Below are 17534 nucleotides of genomic sequence, written 5' to 3' on the forward strand. Positions count from 1 at the left end.
TTAAGAATAAAGGATGATATGCAGATATATTAAAGGAGGTGTCACCAGCGGTCTTACTTGAAGTCCTGCTGTGTTTCCTGCAGTCTCCTCAGAGCGCCCAGCAGCACACCTCCCTCTACCACAGAGCTGGAATACGACTCAGGAGTCATGTTGGACAGGTCATTCACCACAGACAGTCTGATAGGAAGATTTACAGGACCTGCAAATAATGTTACATTCACTTATTCATGATCCACACACACAAAACAACTATAGTGACTCATTTAAGGTTGGATTTTCTCATATTATTCACCTCTGCCTGCGAGAGTTCCTTGTATAAGCAGCAGCAGGAGGCCCACTGAGAGGAGAGCAGCTGTATTAAGCACCATCCTGTGTGATGTTTCTCTTCAGATGTCTGTCTAATATCACAGCAGCTCAGTACTTATACTGTGCGTAGCCCTCATTTGTGCAAACTCCAGTCCCAGAATACCTTTAATCCTGCAGTCACCATGCCGCTCTGCAAAGACAGCTTTTGTTGGGTTTAAATAATCACAGTCTGCAAACTAACACAAGTGTTTGCAGTCACTGTTAATGTGTGACTTATGAATAGAAAGAATCTTAATGATCACTTGCCTGCCTGATGGTGGTCATGTTTTATCCAAAGGTATGAATGGTTGGATGTTTTTAGATATGAAAACTTAAATCCATAGAGAATGTAAGGAAAGGTCATACCTCTTTCCTCAAGGCAAATATTTCATTACACAATCAGGATTTGGCCTTTGAGGTAGAATTATAGATGGAAGTAGCACATGGTGTACTTCTTGGAATCTGTCTGCATTTATCAATCAAGCTTGAAAATGGTCATGCATCACATGCACTGGGGCTTTAAACAAAGCATTCATCTTTATTTTTGGATGCTGACATGTCTCCAGATCAAGGCAGGGTTATAAAAAAAGTGGCTGCAACATAGTGCAACCTCTGATGAGATACAGGCATTTTCATGTAGTCTGGATTTTCAGTCATGGATTCAGGTCTATATGTGTTACCCTGTCTGTTTCTAAGAATAGGGATCTGCTTATTGAGCAGCTATAAAGAGGCAAATCACAGAGAGATATCTTTCTGTGCTGAGATCGCTCATGTGGAGACGCGAGAGCTCGTTTTAAATTGGTCTGATTAAGAGGCAGGTGCGATTGACTAAAAATGGTTTTGATTTCCTCTCAGGGGTGATGTAAGGCATGTAGGGCCCGCTTGAACGCGAGTAACCCCGGCTGTTTTACCGAAAATAACCCGGGCACTGCAGCATCAGCACCAGGCAGCTGCGCAGGTGCGGCGCCGTTAAAGAGACAGCGGGGCCTAAAAATTTCACCAAAACCTTCCCCGTGTTTATACTGACTGTCTGAAGCAGGACACAGAGATGGAGCCAAACTGATCACCTGTATCAGTATTGTGATTGTAGGGAAGTGTTCAAATGGGGGATCTTATTTACAACATTTTATTTTCATAGGGCTATTCCCATTCCTCTTATTTTAACAGAGGCAGTAGCCCAACGTAGCACCAGAATGAGGCATATAAAGGGTTTAAATTGACATCTCATAGGCTTATTTGACAAAACAGGCTATGACGGTCAATTTGATCGGAATAGATTTAAATTACTGGAGTAATTTCCCTTTTTTAGGTCAGAGCCCCAGTCTTAAATCACCACCCTTAAAATGTTCTTACCTACACATAAAATTTGTCTGGAGTTTGTCTGCGAGAACTAATTTATTCTAAAACATGTGGTCAGAAACGACCAGGGGATTAGGAGGAAACAATCCAAACCAAAACAGTGTGTTTTTCCTCAAGTAGCATCCTGCCAGCAACGCCCTGTAGGCTATCCGGCGTGCGTACCACACAGACGCACAAACCGGTGAGAGGCTGCTATATCGAGCTGCTGCTGATGCTGCTGCTGCTGCTGCTGAAGCATCTGCAGCACTGTTTGGTTGTTTTTCTTTCATTCCAGATGTCAGGGACTGTGGATTGCCATCAACACCACTGCTAACAAAATGTGTGTGAGTGTTGCGACGCGTGTTCAAGGCGGATGGATTTCATGAGAGGAATAATCCTACCGAGGAAAAAAATATGACAGGCATCCTGCTCCCCTGACGATTCTCTCTGGGATGCAGTCATAGTTTGAGGCCGGACATGATTTTAATCTGTAGAGTTGCTGTAGTGGATGCGGGATGGTGCGCGCCGCACCCCGAGAGATATTGATGAGGAGAACACAGCTCGGTCCTTAAATGCATCTCTGTCTATCCGAAATTTTCCTGGACTATAGCTCACAGTGAGCATCTTTTTGTTGTTTTTTTCTTTTTTCTTTAAAAAAAAAAAAATCGTTTTGGCTGACTGTTTGAGGGATCTTCTAATGTGGAGGGATTGTGCTGTTTAGTCTGAAGGGATCCACTGAGCACTGTTGCTCTCTTAAAGCCAGAGAGGAGAACAGGCTGAGTTTCTCACCTGGTCATCTCATCACACAATAAGTATGTGCAATGCCTGCGTATGTGCGTGTGCGTGTGCATGTGTGATGCAAACTGTTGGAATGAATGGTTAACACACAGTAATCTAAATATGTCCTCAGAGCATTAATTCATGATTCATCCGCCTTTTAAAAACAGTCTATTCCCCCTAGTGCTCTTTCATTTTCCAGCCTAAATACTTCCTCATGTTTTCATTCTCATCAGTTTCCTGTTAACAGGTGTTTTTTTTCAGGAGCTTGGAGCATCCCTCATCTCTCACAAGTCATTGCAGAGCACAGAATCACCACACCGGTGCAAAGCTGGATTCATTTTATAACCATATTTCATCCATTATAGGAGACTTTTACTATTTGCTCACGTGTCCTGGCTTTGGAGCTGCACATGACAGAATATGGAGGCCCTGATCTGACTGAGAGGCCATTAAAGTCTGTCAGTGTTTTACAGAGCTTACAGTATATGTAGGCTGGTAATGGAAATTCACTAATGGCAGGGTGATCAATAGAGGCCGTGGTCAGTTTTCTTCACCCAGCCTTTTCACAAGAGGATATTTTATTACACATACTGTATAGGTGGTAGACAGTAGCCGGAGAGTACTACAAGACTGTGTGGCATTGGGTGACAGAAGTGGATGTTTGTACACACAGATTATGTGTACACAATGTGATATGAGAGTCAGTCATATACAATTGTGGCCGCCGATTTTGAGTCTGGATTTTAGGGTTTTTTTTGCTCCATGGTGTCTTCTATCATCTCACTTATCAGTTATTATTATACTTACCACTATGACCTTGTTTCTAGCCTGAAAGGTGTCACAAATGATTGTAGTATGAAGACAAGCGTCTCAATGTACCAATCACAACTTTGTGAAAGATGTCTCAAGGAGTAGCTGCTAATATGTCAAAAGTTTAATGATTCATTTGTGACCAAAAATACCAAAAATACATTACAAGCAATCCTAAAGGTGTTATATCGTGGTAATGTTTTTGAAGCAAATTTCAGGTTGTGTACATAAAAAGGCACTTTTTTTCACTGTTTCTGAAATATTTGGACAGAATTGTGTTGTTTTGTGTATTAGCTGTATTCTTTAATTATTCCTTGTCTTACTCTAAATACAATTAAGACTGTAAGAAGGAAAATAATTCTTGTCAGCTAAAAATGTGATGCATTAAAATATATTGGTTGATGTATATTTTATTACAACATCCCAGTGTACCAGACTCATGAAGTAATAGCTGTTTCCATTAGAGCCTGACAGATAAATCAGCCGGGCTGATATTTTTTGGCTAAGGTTAGTTTATCAAGGATATGTCAGCATACATGTCAATTGATAAGAAAGAAGAACTTGCAGCACAGGAATGTCAAAGTTATGTTTGAGTGCATATAAAAACAGTGTTGAATTAACATAGTAAATAAAAACTAATGTAAGTGATCCTGAAGAGTTAGCATAGCTATTTCAATTCAATGTAAACAAGATTATTTAGGCGCTGTTGCCTGTAAAAGTCTACTGTTGGAAGAAAACATCCTCAGATGACTTCTGAATTATTTAGGAAAATAGGTTATCAAAGCTCAGGTGAACATAGTCATTAATAGACAAAAATCTTTCTTTATTTAGCACTTCCATTATCATGTATTTTCTTAAGTGTTAAATCTCATATTTATATTAAAGTGTATAATTTGCATGTTAAGTACTTATTGGTAAATATTTTAAGTCCACCTTCAACTTGTCTGTGGTTCCATTAGAGAATAGGATAAACATAATTAATGCACAGTAAATACTGTTAGCCCATTAGTTGTGAACTGATAGCATTTAAACATGAGGATAAGCCATCAACTCATAACTGCAATGTTCTTTATTGACAACTAGAATACTAATTGAAAGCAGCTGAGTTGATTAACTTTTGATGAAAATGTTTGAATCATGTACTGTAATCCTTTTTGTTAATTTCGTATTTTCTGTTGAATAATTATTGACTTTTACCTGAATGATGGATAATTCAAAGACCTGATGTGATATCATAGAAACATTGTGTTCTTTTGCTTCAGATTATTGTAAAGCTAATAGAGATGCAGGCACTACATGGTTTAACAGACACTTAAGACAGGCTGCCTCGTCTAGGAGGAAATTTATGTGAATCAGCAGTCTAACTGTGCTGCAGGGCTGAAACCAGATCCCAACTCCTCACACTCAGAATCTCATTCCCCTCAACCAGCCAGTCCATAGAATAAACTATAATCAGATCATGTCCAGCACCCAGTTATAGAGAAGATATCTGCACTCAACCTAAAAATCATTCCTACAACACACCTCTGTGTCCACACATCTGCTGGGGCAGCAGTTTCTTTTGGAGGCCAATCAATCAGTCAACCAACTAGGAAACAAATGAAATAAATCAAAAAATAACATGTATATCTCCTTTATTTGCCAATGTTTGGATAATGTTTTATCATGGATAAATCTCTAAAGCATTTGAAATAGGAACCCTTGCAGTCTGTCTTACCTGGTTGCTCTTTTTCAGTCTTTTTTCTGTTTTTATTTTTAGAAAAATAATTCATTGAGGCCTATTTAACCATTCTGTCCCATTTCCATATGTTGGAATTTTCAAAAAGAGAATTCACTTGTTAGATTGTTGGTGCATGGGAACTTACATTTTACATAATTTACTTTAAGGAATTTTTCATGTAAGCATAAATCTGTACCTGAGGTTCTTCATGTATGAAAATGTATAATACGAAGCAGGATTGATGCAGAAACTGATACATCCTGCTCTGAAGCAGGATAGTGGAATTAACTTGAAAACAGGTTTGTAAAGTGACATGTCTGTGCTTCTTCGCAGCCTTTCAGCATGGCTGAGAGAACACTGGAGCAGGGCACGGTCAGCATCCCCATGGAGGAGACCAAACTCCCTGGTGGCGCGCCTCAGGAGGCGCCCCTGCTCACCCATCTGAAGAAAGTGGAGAACCACATCACTGAGGCTCAGCGCTTCTCCCACCTCCCACGCCGCTCTGCTGTGGACCTGGAGTTCAATGAGCTCTCCTACACCATCCGCGAGGGTCCCTGGTGGAGGAGGAGAGGTACTACAAGCTGAGTTCACATAGTAACCATGATGGATGAGAAAGCAAGCACCACCCATGAGGATCAATAGCTGGAGTGTAGAAATTTCAAGGGAGGCATTTAAAAGCTTTTGTGACATTTAAGAAAACATATTTTCCCTCTGTGTCTCTTTCCTCGCTTTATTGTTCTGATACATGTAGCACGGCCCAGTCTCCCCCTACACACACACACACACCCAGACCATGTTGTAGCAGGCCTTTAAGCTTTGCTGCACTCAGCAGAGTTTAGACATAGTAAATAATTTACACTTGCAGTTTGGCACACTGCTTGCCTCCCCTTTTCCTATGCTGCCTGACTATAGGCGGTGGCAGTGAGTCAGGCCCACGATTGATCCGCTCATGAAATATGAACAGCATTTAAACTCACCTCCCTTATTAATGATGAGACTTTAAGTTTCCAACCTTTGGTCATCTCTGCTTATCAACTATACCACCCTTTGTAAACTATTATGTATAGCTGATATGTATATTTAGCAGGGTGGGGATCCTTTATTTACATTCTTTCATCGTATCCTTAAGAGAGACCATGCATGATGCATTGCAGGTAGTCTTGTGCTATTTCCAGTCTTGTGTAATTTGGATGTGCATTAAGAAAGTCTGACAGAGGACTGTTTGTTGTTCCATTGTGAAACCTGAATGTACAGAGAGTATTCATGAAGAGGATTGTGGATGGAGGAACAGCGAGGGATTCTTGAGCAGCCGTCAATAAATCAGCTTTTGTCTGTGCATTGATGCACATGCTTCTCCTTTCTCATCATCATTATCTCTTCGGGGAGACCCGACTTAGCTTATTAAGCTGATGATATGCAAACAGGAAGTGTCTCAGCTACTACTAATTAAGCGGTGCCTTTCATGAAGAGGTTCGCTTGCTGGTTTTACTGTCTTCACGATCTCACTGAACCTCCTGTTGTATACATACTGCGCCTTATAAACACCTCTCTGCTTCTCCAATTAGTGTACCTCAGCCACTCACAAAAAATAATAAGCCGCACCTAACTTCATAAACACTGTGTTGCTTACCATGCTGTAGTTTATTCTGAGGGGCTTGTTGGTGTTTGTGTGTCACTTAACCAGCTAAGCCCAGAGCTGATTCTCTGCAGTGCCTGTCTGCCTGATCAAAGCTGTAAAACAGGTGTAATCACACAGAGCTTAATGCTGTTGTTCTTCTGTGATTCCTCCTTGAGAAAAAAAACACATCACTGCTGTTGAATTATATGCTGGTAGGGGAGAAAAAATGATGATGTGCAGCATGAACCATGATCCTTGAATCCATGATGTCAGGCATGATTTAATATGCTTCAGTCTTTGAGTCATGGACACATTATTTATGAGTCATTTCTAATCGTGTCTGTGAAATACAGGGAGGGATTACCTGCAAAAGGATATGGATGATTTCACCTTGTTCCATGAATTAAATTCACAGGAAGATACTCTTAATGTAGAGTAGCTTCTTTTATCGGTGGAACAGTAAAAAGGGCTCAGAAAGGTTAGCTAATGTATTACCTGCCCTCTGTCTGCATTTGTTATTGTAGGCTCTTCTTGGCGAGGGCAGCCATTTATCCCCGTTAGGATAAAGCTGCTGTGACCTGCTTTCATCTTGAGGGTGTTCTCCTCCCACAGGAGATAACTGGTGAAACACTATAGCTCAGCTGTGAAAGGGGAAAGACAGGAAGAGGGAGGGGAAAGCAGGAAGATGTTTATATGCCTGTAGGTGATTTCTGCTCTGTCTTTTCTTATTTACTGCAAGTTGCTTCTCTGCAGCTGCGTTGATGATTTGAATTTGTCAGAAGGAAGAGGACTGTTTTCATCGTACAGACATAGAATCACATCATAAGTTATGTGCTGCTTTTAAAACATACGTAACTCAAAATTTATGGCTGTGATGCAAAGTAATCTATGATGCATTTTATAATTTTTTGTGCAGGACGGTTAGGAAATGATTAAGGTTTCATCAGATCTAAAAAACTAATTATGTATCTGCAGCTCACAGTTGTGTTGATCTATAGCTGTCTTTTACTTGCTTATGTCACCTGTTATCTACTCCATTGTGTATGTTCAGACAGTGGCAAGTTGAGAAATGCTTGCACTAGATGTGACTTTGTTAAATATCCTCATGAGTTAGTATAGAGGAGGAAAATATCATGCTTCATTTTGCTCCATTCTGTGTGTAGAATTTCACAGCTTTGACAAATTCATTTCATAATTTGCCAACAGCTTAATAGACTTGTTCCTGTCTTTCAAACCATTTACCATTTGCCATAATTGATTTAATTTGCTTGAACTGAGTTGAGTTATGCAGGTTTATTTAGTTTAAATCTATTCACTTACTCATCATCATTAAATATCATGTGCACATGATTCATTTATCAAAATGAGTTATCACTTATAATGAAGATGCATTTTTTTCACCCAACAGTGCAGCCACTGCCTGGAAGATTGCATATAGAACAAGATAATACACTTGCATCTCAGAAAATGTTATGAAAGAGCCCATTTGTCAAAGCTTTTTTGTACAGAGATTTTAATGAAATAAGATAAACAAGTTGAGACTGTGGTAAGGAAGAAAACCTTGATTAACTGTGAAGGAAAGTAAACTATTACATTCCTGGAGTGTGAATTGAGTTGTCGTCTGTCTCATGGCTCCAAATTGAAGCATGTGATGACTCCCACCTCAACCGTGACTCATAATAATTTGTCTTGCAATTACTTTGAGATTACCTGTGAGACCAAGCTGAGAACACTGAGCGAATACTGTCACACACTGTTAAATCAGTATGTCTTTGTGGTATCAGGAACGGACAGTGAGGTTAGCTATATACTCTGTGGCTCCCATGAGACTGGGTGATCAAGATGTGCCTGCAGCCTCGCAGATATAAGACCGTTATTATGCATGACCTACAGCAGCGGGTTAGATCATCAGTATGCACCACATGCCAAAGCAGGGCTGCCTCACTGAGAGCAGGCTGCTCTGCTGTCTGAGTGGAGACTTCCTGATGTAATAACACTGCGAGGGAGGAGGGGGTACTGCCATTAGGCTACTTTACTCATAGAGTGAGGGTTTAAGGGGGCCGGCAGTTCTGCTGAGACCCTAATTACACAGCTCAAGACAGGAAGAAGCATCCCTGTAGGCAATGAATAGATGGGTGACAAAACAGCAGGATATTTATCATCCTTTTTAACTCTCCATATCTGGAAGCTTTCAGAATCTGTCAGTTCTAAAACTGGTTGTTTTACTGTCTCCAGTGTGCTTTAAGCATCACAAAGGTCAGGAAATGCGTCATTAAAGAACCAGAGCCATCTTCATCAGCAGGCCACAGCACTATTACCATTATCTCAGAGAGTAATGCCTTTAGTTTTTCTTTTGTCGCCACTGAGAGCGTTCCGATATTAAATCTTTCTGTAGTCTTATTTCTTTTCTTAATCTTTTTTTTTTTTTTTCATTTATGACAGGCAATTCCAGCTGACACTTGCAGAAGTTCTTTCTTCTAACCAGATACTGATAACCCATGTCCCACATCCCTTTTTTTTTTTTTTTAAATGGTGGTTGCATTCAGTGTAGCCTGTACAGGTAATATATTTTGATTTAGCGATAATAATTAGGATGATGTTTATTATTTATGCTGTATGTGACAAACACATTTCCTGGACCACTTAAGGCCCACTCTCGTGTTGAGTGTGTTGTGACGTTAACTCAAAAATAAGATATAGTTTAATGCTTTATAAACAGTCAAACCAAACAGTGTCAAATTTGTTAAGTGAACAAAAGTAGCATATATAAGGTATACAGTATACCAAATATAATTTACAGATCAGAATTCAATAATACCTATAAGGAAATAAAGGAGTAATGAGTAATAAGGAAATGAAGAATATGAGAGAAGATAATAATTATATTTAAAAAATAAGTACAGAAATAAAATAGATAAGACATATTTATAGACATATTTAGTCATATTTAATTGAAAAATAGGTGAGAGATTGTTTCTGTAGGTATAGAGGTAATAGGTACACGAAACATCAATGTCTGTGACGTAGCAATAAGATAATTAGCTGGGTATATTTTATGTAAGATGTTAGAGTGTACTTCTTTGACTTTGTTTGAGATACAGTACTTATAAGGCCAAAGCCTTATAAATCTTCAATTTATGACCGGCAGAAAAACTTGCCTATGGGTACAGTATTATTCTTTTTTAGAAAAGTTTGGTGAATATGCATGTTGTTACACTTTGTATCTGTTAATTCAATTCCATTATACAGCAGTGAAAGCTGTGATATCTTGTCTTCACCATAACGTAAGTGGCTTTTCACAACTTCCACTGCTAGCTCTGCAGATTCAGATTTAGCAGCCTGTGACTTCACCCAGCTGGAGTGAAATTAGGATGTGAGAAATAGCTGCATAACCAACCAAAGAAACAGTGCGGCACAGCTCAGTCAATTACAACCATGGTTTACCTTCTCACTGTCACAAGATTTAAGGTGTTGTAGTGAGTAGACTTATAATTGGTCAGCAGGATGTAGAATTATCACAGATTAATGCAAACTGATGGTAAAACATTAAATCATTTCATCAGGCTGTTTTGTGTTTTCTCTTTATAATTCATCCCTTGATAGTTGGCCTGACCAACCTTTTATACACTTACCATTTTGCTTTTGTGCTTATATATTTCCATATTTGCCGGCCTTGCTCTTTATTGTAGTTTACCAATTATTTTCCTCCTTTTATCTGTTTGACACTCCTTGGTGCCATATGTTAAAAATTCAGCTGCAAGGGTTCTCTGTCACAATCGGTCCTGGGATCACATTACCCCAATCCCTTGTTTACAAATCAGTCCATAGTCTGGCACATTCTTACTTATCTACCCTTCTCCAACCTTACACACATTGTTGCACACTACGTTCCTCTGATGCCCATTTAGTTATCACTCCTTCCTCCAGGTCCCGCACCGTAGGCGACAGGGCTTTCAGTGTGGCGGGGTCTAATCTTTGGAACACTCTCCCTCAGGATATTCATCAGTGCACATCGGTTGCTTCATTTAAATCACAATTTAAAACTCCTCTGTTCAGATTGGCCTTTCCTTCTCCATCGTAACAAATCTATAAAAATGTTCTCTCTTACCTCCCAATTTTAAGGTTGTTTTATAAATGTGCTTTTATCTTGAGGTTGGCTATGTGGGCATGAATCCATGTGTGTGTGTGTGTGTGTGTGTGTGTGTGTGTGTGTGTGTGTGTGTGTGTGTGTGTGTGTGTGTGTGTGTGTGTGTGTGTGTGTGTGTGTGTGTGTGTGTGTGTGTGTGTGTGTATTGATCTATCCTATTATCGCCGTTGTTATTTTCTTATTACATTGCTTGGTTTCTTGGACTGTTTTGACTCACTCTGTAAAGTGCCTTTGGGTGTCTTGAAAGGAGCTTTTAAATAAAATGTATTATTATTATCATTACTGTTACTGATTGTTGCAAGAAATACATATTTGTGGGCAATGAGAAGCATATTGTAACATACATGTGTTTGCTGTAAATGGGATAGAGTAGTCACTATAAAGAAATAATGTATTAACACCAGTTTATTAATATAGGCTCCAACATTTAGACCCCCTTACATGTATCATAAAAAGATACATACAAACTTTGGACTTAAATGCCCAAAAAATTATTAAAGACCAATTACAGCAATATAAGCAATTGTTCTTTTCCCTCTTTGTCAGGTTACAAAGCCCTCCTCAAATGCCTTTCTGGAAGTTTCAACAGCAGAGAGCTGATTGGCATCATGGGGCCTTCTGGGGCCGGGAAATCCACTTTGATGAATATTCTGGCAGGGTACAGGTGAGGATAAGACCTGTATGATGTTTGTGCACATCTTTGAACAGCTGGTGTATATATGCAGACTTGACTTTTTGACTTAATTTAATGATATGTGTGCACAAACTAACCTATATCCTGCTGAGAAAATGGTTGCAGGATTTATTAGTTTTCTGTTTGGAAACAGGGAGACGGGCATGAAGGGCCAAATCCTGGTGAACGGCCGACCAAGAGACCTGAGGACCTTCAGGAAGATGTCCTGCTACATCATGCAGGATGACATGCTGCTGCCACACCTCACTACCAGGGAGGCCATGATGGTGAGATGGTCAGAAAAAATAACTCCCATTCCTCATCAATGCCTAACGTCCAGTAATCAAATATTTTATTGTGTTCTGTCTTTTAGGTTTCTGCCAATCTGAAACTGAGTGAAAGCGTGCAGGTCAAAAAAGAGCTTGTAAGTCTGAATATATTGATAGATTGTACATAAAGCATTAGTTGTCAGCTGTAGATAGGCAACATAATGATATAATGAAGAAATGTGTTATTTATCACTGGACTTGCAGCATTGTTGCATCAGTGTAATGATGTACCTTTTTATTGAAGTAAAAAAAATTACTACAATTTCAAGAAGTACATCCTCATCCAACATATATCAATATTGCAATGAAGGTCATAAATGACAGAAGAAGAGGAACCATATTGTCGATCTCTGGTGTCAGTTCCTCACTTTCTTCCTTATGTATGACACTTTTGTCTGTTTGTGTGTAAGGTGGATGAGATCCTGACCGCTCTGGGTCTTCTGGACTGTGCTCAGACACGCACTAACGTTCTCTCCGGGGGCCAGTGTAAAAGACTGGCCATCGCCCTCGAGCTGGTCAACAATCCTCCTGTCATGTTCTTTGATGAGCCCACCAGGTATGATATCAGTCACCTGGTTTGATTCATTGTGATCTCAACATAAATCCAGACTGAATACTGCATCTGTGTCGCCTTGTTTCCCATCCCAGTGGCCTGGACAGCGCGTCCTGCTTCCAGGTCGTTTCCCTCATGAAGTCTCTGGCTCAGGGAGGACGGACAATCATCTGCACCATTCATCAGCCCAGTGCCAAGCTCTTTGAGATGTTTGATAAGGTATAACCTGAGTGCTTATAGTGCTGGACACTTGCAGCTTTCCATTAGCTGCTGCTCATACTGGGGCACTACAGGTTAGCGTGATTCATTTTATCCAGAAGACGAGCAGCGCAGTAGTCGATATCCATCCCTGTTTTGTCAGTTGTTCATATATTATTCAGAGAGTCAGTGTGTTGGAAACTATGTTGATTACTCTGTACCCATGTTGTTTCCCACCAGCTGTACATCCTCAGTCAGGGTCAGTGCATATACAAGGGCACAGTCCCTTACCTCATCCCTTATCTGAAGAACCTGGGCCTCCACTGCCCGACGTATCACAATCCTGCTGATTTCAGTAAGTCCTGTGTCTCCTTGAGTACAAGTGTATGTATGCGTATATTTTTCCATACATTTGTCTTCACCAGCTTGTCCTATGTGTCCCTCCAGTCATTGAGGTGGCATCAGGAGAGTACGGGGACTTGAATCCTGTGCTGTTTGAGGCAGTTCAGGGTGGACTGTGCTCTGAAGAGGGCAAAAAGAACTCCAGAGACAAGAACGACCCTTCCTGTCACTCTCAGGTTCACAGTGTGAGTAATGCTGGTCTTCTCACCTGTGTCACCACATTGTTTCTGTGTTATATTAACAGAAATCATAGCTTCAAACTCTTGAATGCAGAATGCTTGAAATGTCTGCTGTTATTCATTCCAAAGAATTGTTCGACAAGAGGAAATTACATTTGCTTTCATTAGTTTTCTTCAGTGGTTTCTGATGGATTAACTGCATTCATTAAACAATGAGCGATCTACTCACTTAGATTAAATATGCAGGCAGATATGTCAACTCTGTAAAGCCACAGTGTGATAGAAGTGATAAATGTTCTCCTTATTAAACAAATTAAAATAAAGTAGTCTAGGTTGCTCTTATTTCAAGGTGGTTTCTTTTTTCACGTGAAGTCTACTGGAGATCAAAAGTGCTCTATTTGAACCAGTAAAGGATAAACCCAATTTAACACACTGAATTATATTACATTCATACTCTGTTACCCTTTCATGTTCAAATGATTGCACATTTTTCCCCAAACAGTTCTTCCTCTTCTCCTCTCCATCAATTTGTCTCCTCATGTTCCTCTCACTCTGTCCTTTTCACAGCTTCAGAAGTTACTTATGCTAAAACTGTAAATGTAAACCACCAAGAGCTCTCTGGTTCACCACTAACCCTGCATTGACCAGTTTTACTTTTACATGCCTTAAAACATTTTTTTATTTTATTGATTTTTCTTTGTTGCCAATTCTAACTTTTGGGTGTTTCTGTGTAGCCATAGGCATCAGCTAGCAATGCTAACCATGAACAACCAGGTTATAATTTGTTTTCTATTTATCTTTTTCCTCTTTGATGACATGATTTAAGATATTATTGAACAGTATTAATGTTGTTGCTTGTTAGCTTACGCATTAAAAATATCTTTCATCATTCTCAGTGTAGTGCAGACACAGTGTGCATTCTGTGTTTAGAGGTTTTAATTCAAAGGTATGTTAAGGTATTGTTTGAATCACTGACAAACAGTCATAAACTCAAATTACACAAATAACAAATAAATGAAAAAGCAATTGAATACATTCAGACCCTTCTCTATTTCTCAGTTGATGATTTACTTGCACCATGATACAGGAGAGAGGTTCATTTCCTTTATCTGTGTGTAACTTACACGTTGTCCCCACTGTCTTTCTCCACAGGATACAGGAACCCTTGAGAAGCATAGCTTTGCCACCAGTACATTCACACAGTTCTGCATCCTCTTCAAAAGAACCTTCATTACAATTTGCAGGGACACGGTAAATTAAAAAATTGAACAAACTATTCCTGTTCAAATTTTAAGAAGACAGATTCTGACAGGAAAGACATTAAATTATTGGTATCCATTAAGGGTTTTTTTTGTGTCGATGTGTGTTTTCCAGGTGCTGACCCACCTCAGGGTGATGTCCCATCTGTGTATTGGAGTGCTGATTGGACTGCTTTATCTCAACATTGGAAATGATGCCAGCAAAGTCTTCAACAACACTGGTTTCCTCTTCTTCTCCATGCTGTTCCTCATGTTTGCTGCCCTGATGCCCACTGTTCTAACCTGTAAGACACTTAGTTTTGCAAAGGATTGGAAATATTTGCCTTGTTGTTTTTCTAGTTGATGCTGGAGGTCTCTTAATGCTGCTGTTGTTTCACAGTTCCTTTGGAGATGTCCGTGTTTATGAGGGAACATCTCAACTACTGGTACAGCCTCAAGGCCTACTACCTGGCCAAAACCGTAGCTGATATACCGTTCCAGGTAGTGTTTCAATGATTTAAAACACAATAGATTGGACATGCATGCAGTATAGTTCAAATTACAGATGCTAACAAATCTCTCTCACAGGTGATTTGTCCAATCATGTACTGTAGTATAGTATACTGGATGACTGAACAGCCTCCAGAGGCAAGTCGCTACCTGCTTTTCATGGCCTTGTCCACATCCACAGCTCTGGTAGCCCAGTCGCTGGGTCTGCTTATAGGGGCTGCATCGACGTCCCTACAGGTAGGCACACCTGTATCTCTTAAAAGGGACATAACCTGACTTTCTGTTATTTTTATACTGTTTAAAGTTGGATGTCTATGTTAAATGTGGTTGAAGATCCAACATCATGTATAAAAAATAACCCTAACCCTCTGAAAGTCAAAAGCCAAAGTCAAAGGCTTCCTATTAAACAGATGTCAGATGTCAGGCTGTCCACTCACATTTACTGGATTGGATTTTTGCTTGAATATGTACGGATATGTTTGAGAAGTTAAAGAGACAGGAGCTAAAACAGCCTCTTTCAGACAGATGCTGAACTGAGGAGCTGCATAAAGGGCTAGTATAAGATGGGGATATTTTTGAACTGTAAAGTCTGGTTATTATACATGTTAGAACAAATAAAAACCTGTACATTTGCATGATGTTTTCCCTTTAAGTATCTGTTGACAAAATATTTCATTGCCACAGTTTTTTTTTTTTTCAATAAATACGAATCATTTGTTCAAAAGGTGGCAACCTTCGTGGGTCCAGTCACAGCCATACCTGTGCTCCTCTTCTCTGGCTTCTTTGTCAATTTTGACACCATTCCCAAATACCTACAATGGAGCTCTTATGTCTCCTATGTCAGGTACTGTAAGCTATTTTGTTTATATGAAAAATGTTCAATCACTATTATTACAATTTTGCCAATTTTATTTTGGCCATTAGTCTTTATGGTCAGGCTTTCTCTCATGTAAAATTGTTAAATGGGTTCATGAGATTTTGTTAAAAATGTCTGCTTTAAGGTACGGCTTTGAAGGAGTGATACTCTCTATCTACGGGATGAACCGGTCTGAGCTGGAATGTCCAGGTCTGGTGTGTAAGTTCCAAAAACCAGAGGAAGTCCTGCAGCTGCTGGATGTGGAGGATGCAAAGCTCTACGTGGACTTCATGGTTCTGGGGGTTTTCTTCCTGGTGCTCAGACTGGCCACTTACCTGGTCCTGCGCTACAAAGTCAAGTCAGAGCGTTAGGACATCCACAGGCAACCACTGATGGATCTGGATGCTAGTAAGCAAACATATAGCCTCTTCTTCACATACATGTACAGGCATACACAAATTCAGCACATAAAGTTATTGGGACGCTGTGCTGCACCATTACACAAACTGTACAGTAAAATATTATTTGAAATGGTTTGTTATCCATGAAAAGGTAAAGTTTAGACTATGGTGTCATTCCACCCCTCTGTCCACTATTAGTTGTCCTCCAGGTGATAGTATTTCTAAGATGACCATTATTGTGTACCTTCACCATAAATGAAAACAATACTCAACAAAGTTACAGAAAGCATGTTTATATAAACCAAGAAACTGAGATGAGTACTTTTTTTGACTACTTGATGAAAGTACACCTGTGTTAATGGGGAGCCATAGTTGCCATATTGGGGCAGGAGTGCCCAAGAACTGGTTGCTTCTCAATCCAATGTCTACAAAGGTAATCCAAGATCCCCATTTGAAGCCCATTAGTTGATACTTATTGGGTAGCGCCCATCACAATGCTCAGATTTCAAGATGGATTCATTCTTATTGCCATCATGTAAGTGGAAACTATCGGTGCCAGAACTTTTGGCAGTCTCCCGCTCTGGTGTAGGATCGTCTCAACAGTTATCCTTATCCAATATGCAGAACACAAAGGCTTTTCTGTCTGGAATACAAACAAAACAAACCAACTGCAAGGGGATGACTTTCTTCTCTTTCCGTCTCCAGTGAGGATCATTTTCATGGCCATCATTGGCCAACCAGTGACAGCAGTACAAAGTTTTGACATGGATTAAGTGTTTGCAAAAATGTCAATGACTTGCTCCTTATTGTTTCTGCCATAACTGAGGAAGCATTCAGTGAACAGGGAGAATACTTGGGGGCAAAATGTGAAAGCAAGCATGGCTGCTTCCTGTTTCCAGCTTGATGTGGAGGGCTGTCTTAATCACACTGGTTGCAAAGAGAAAAGTGCAATATGTGCAATATCCTCTGCTATGGTTTTTAAAAAAGTGATGTTCGTCTAATCCGTGTCGCTGTTTTGACACAATTCTTTGAATTGCTTGTTTCCACTTGTTGTATGACTCTTTAGCTGCCTCCTCCCTGAGCTACGAAAGGAAATATCCTTTTTCTCTCCTTCTCTTTCTCTCTGCTTTGCTGATGTCTGACAGATGTGTGTTGTCCAAAACAATGCTAGATACTTGAAATGCTGGCTGGGCAGTTTTCGTGCCTCTGAACTAGAATGATATGAGTTTCCTCTGCTTCAGTGCTCATTGTTTGCACATACACCTTATGTCAACGTACATGCTGGTTCTCTCACTCTCTCCTTTTATCTCTCTATCTCTTTCTCTCTCTCTCTCACACACACACACAAACACACACACACACACACACACACACACACACACACACACACACACACACACACACACACATACACACACACACACACACACACACACA

General features: G+C 39.9%; 1 protein-coding gene across 2 annotated transcripts; it reads left to right on the forward strand.

Moving 5' to 3' along the window:
* Positions 1–5335: 5335 nt before the first annotated feature.
* abcg4a (ATP-binding cassette, sub-family G (WHITE), member 4a) lies at positions 5336–16067 on the forward strand. Of its 2 annotated transcripts, none has more exons than XM_062433160.1 (14): positions 5336–5564; positions 11305–11422; positions 11586–11718; positions 11805–11855; positions 12171–12316; positions 12409–12532; positions 12752–12866; positions 12959–13098; positions 14245–14343; positions 14467–14635; positions 14731–14831; positions 14919–15077; positions 15566–15684; positions 15842–16067. In XM_062433160.1, the coding sequence occupies exons 1-14, from the start codon at positions 5336–5338 to the stop codon at positions 16065–16067; spliced, it is 1929 nt and encodes a 642-aa protein (XP_062289144.1). The 2 variants fall into 2 exon arrangements, with proteins under 2 accessions (XP_062289144.1, XP_062289143.1); XM_062433159.1 differs by having other exon boundaries at positions 12959–13078; positions 14216–14343.
* Positions 16068–17534: the final 1467 nt, after the last annotated feature.

Source organism: Scomber scombrus, chromosome 14 (assembly GCF_963691925.1).
Source record: "Scomber scombrus chromosome 14, fScoSco1.1, whole genome shotgun sequence".
Taxonomy (NCBI): domain Eukaryota; kingdom Metazoa; phylum Chordata; class Actinopteri; order Scombriformes; family Scombridae; genus Scomber; species Scomber scombrus.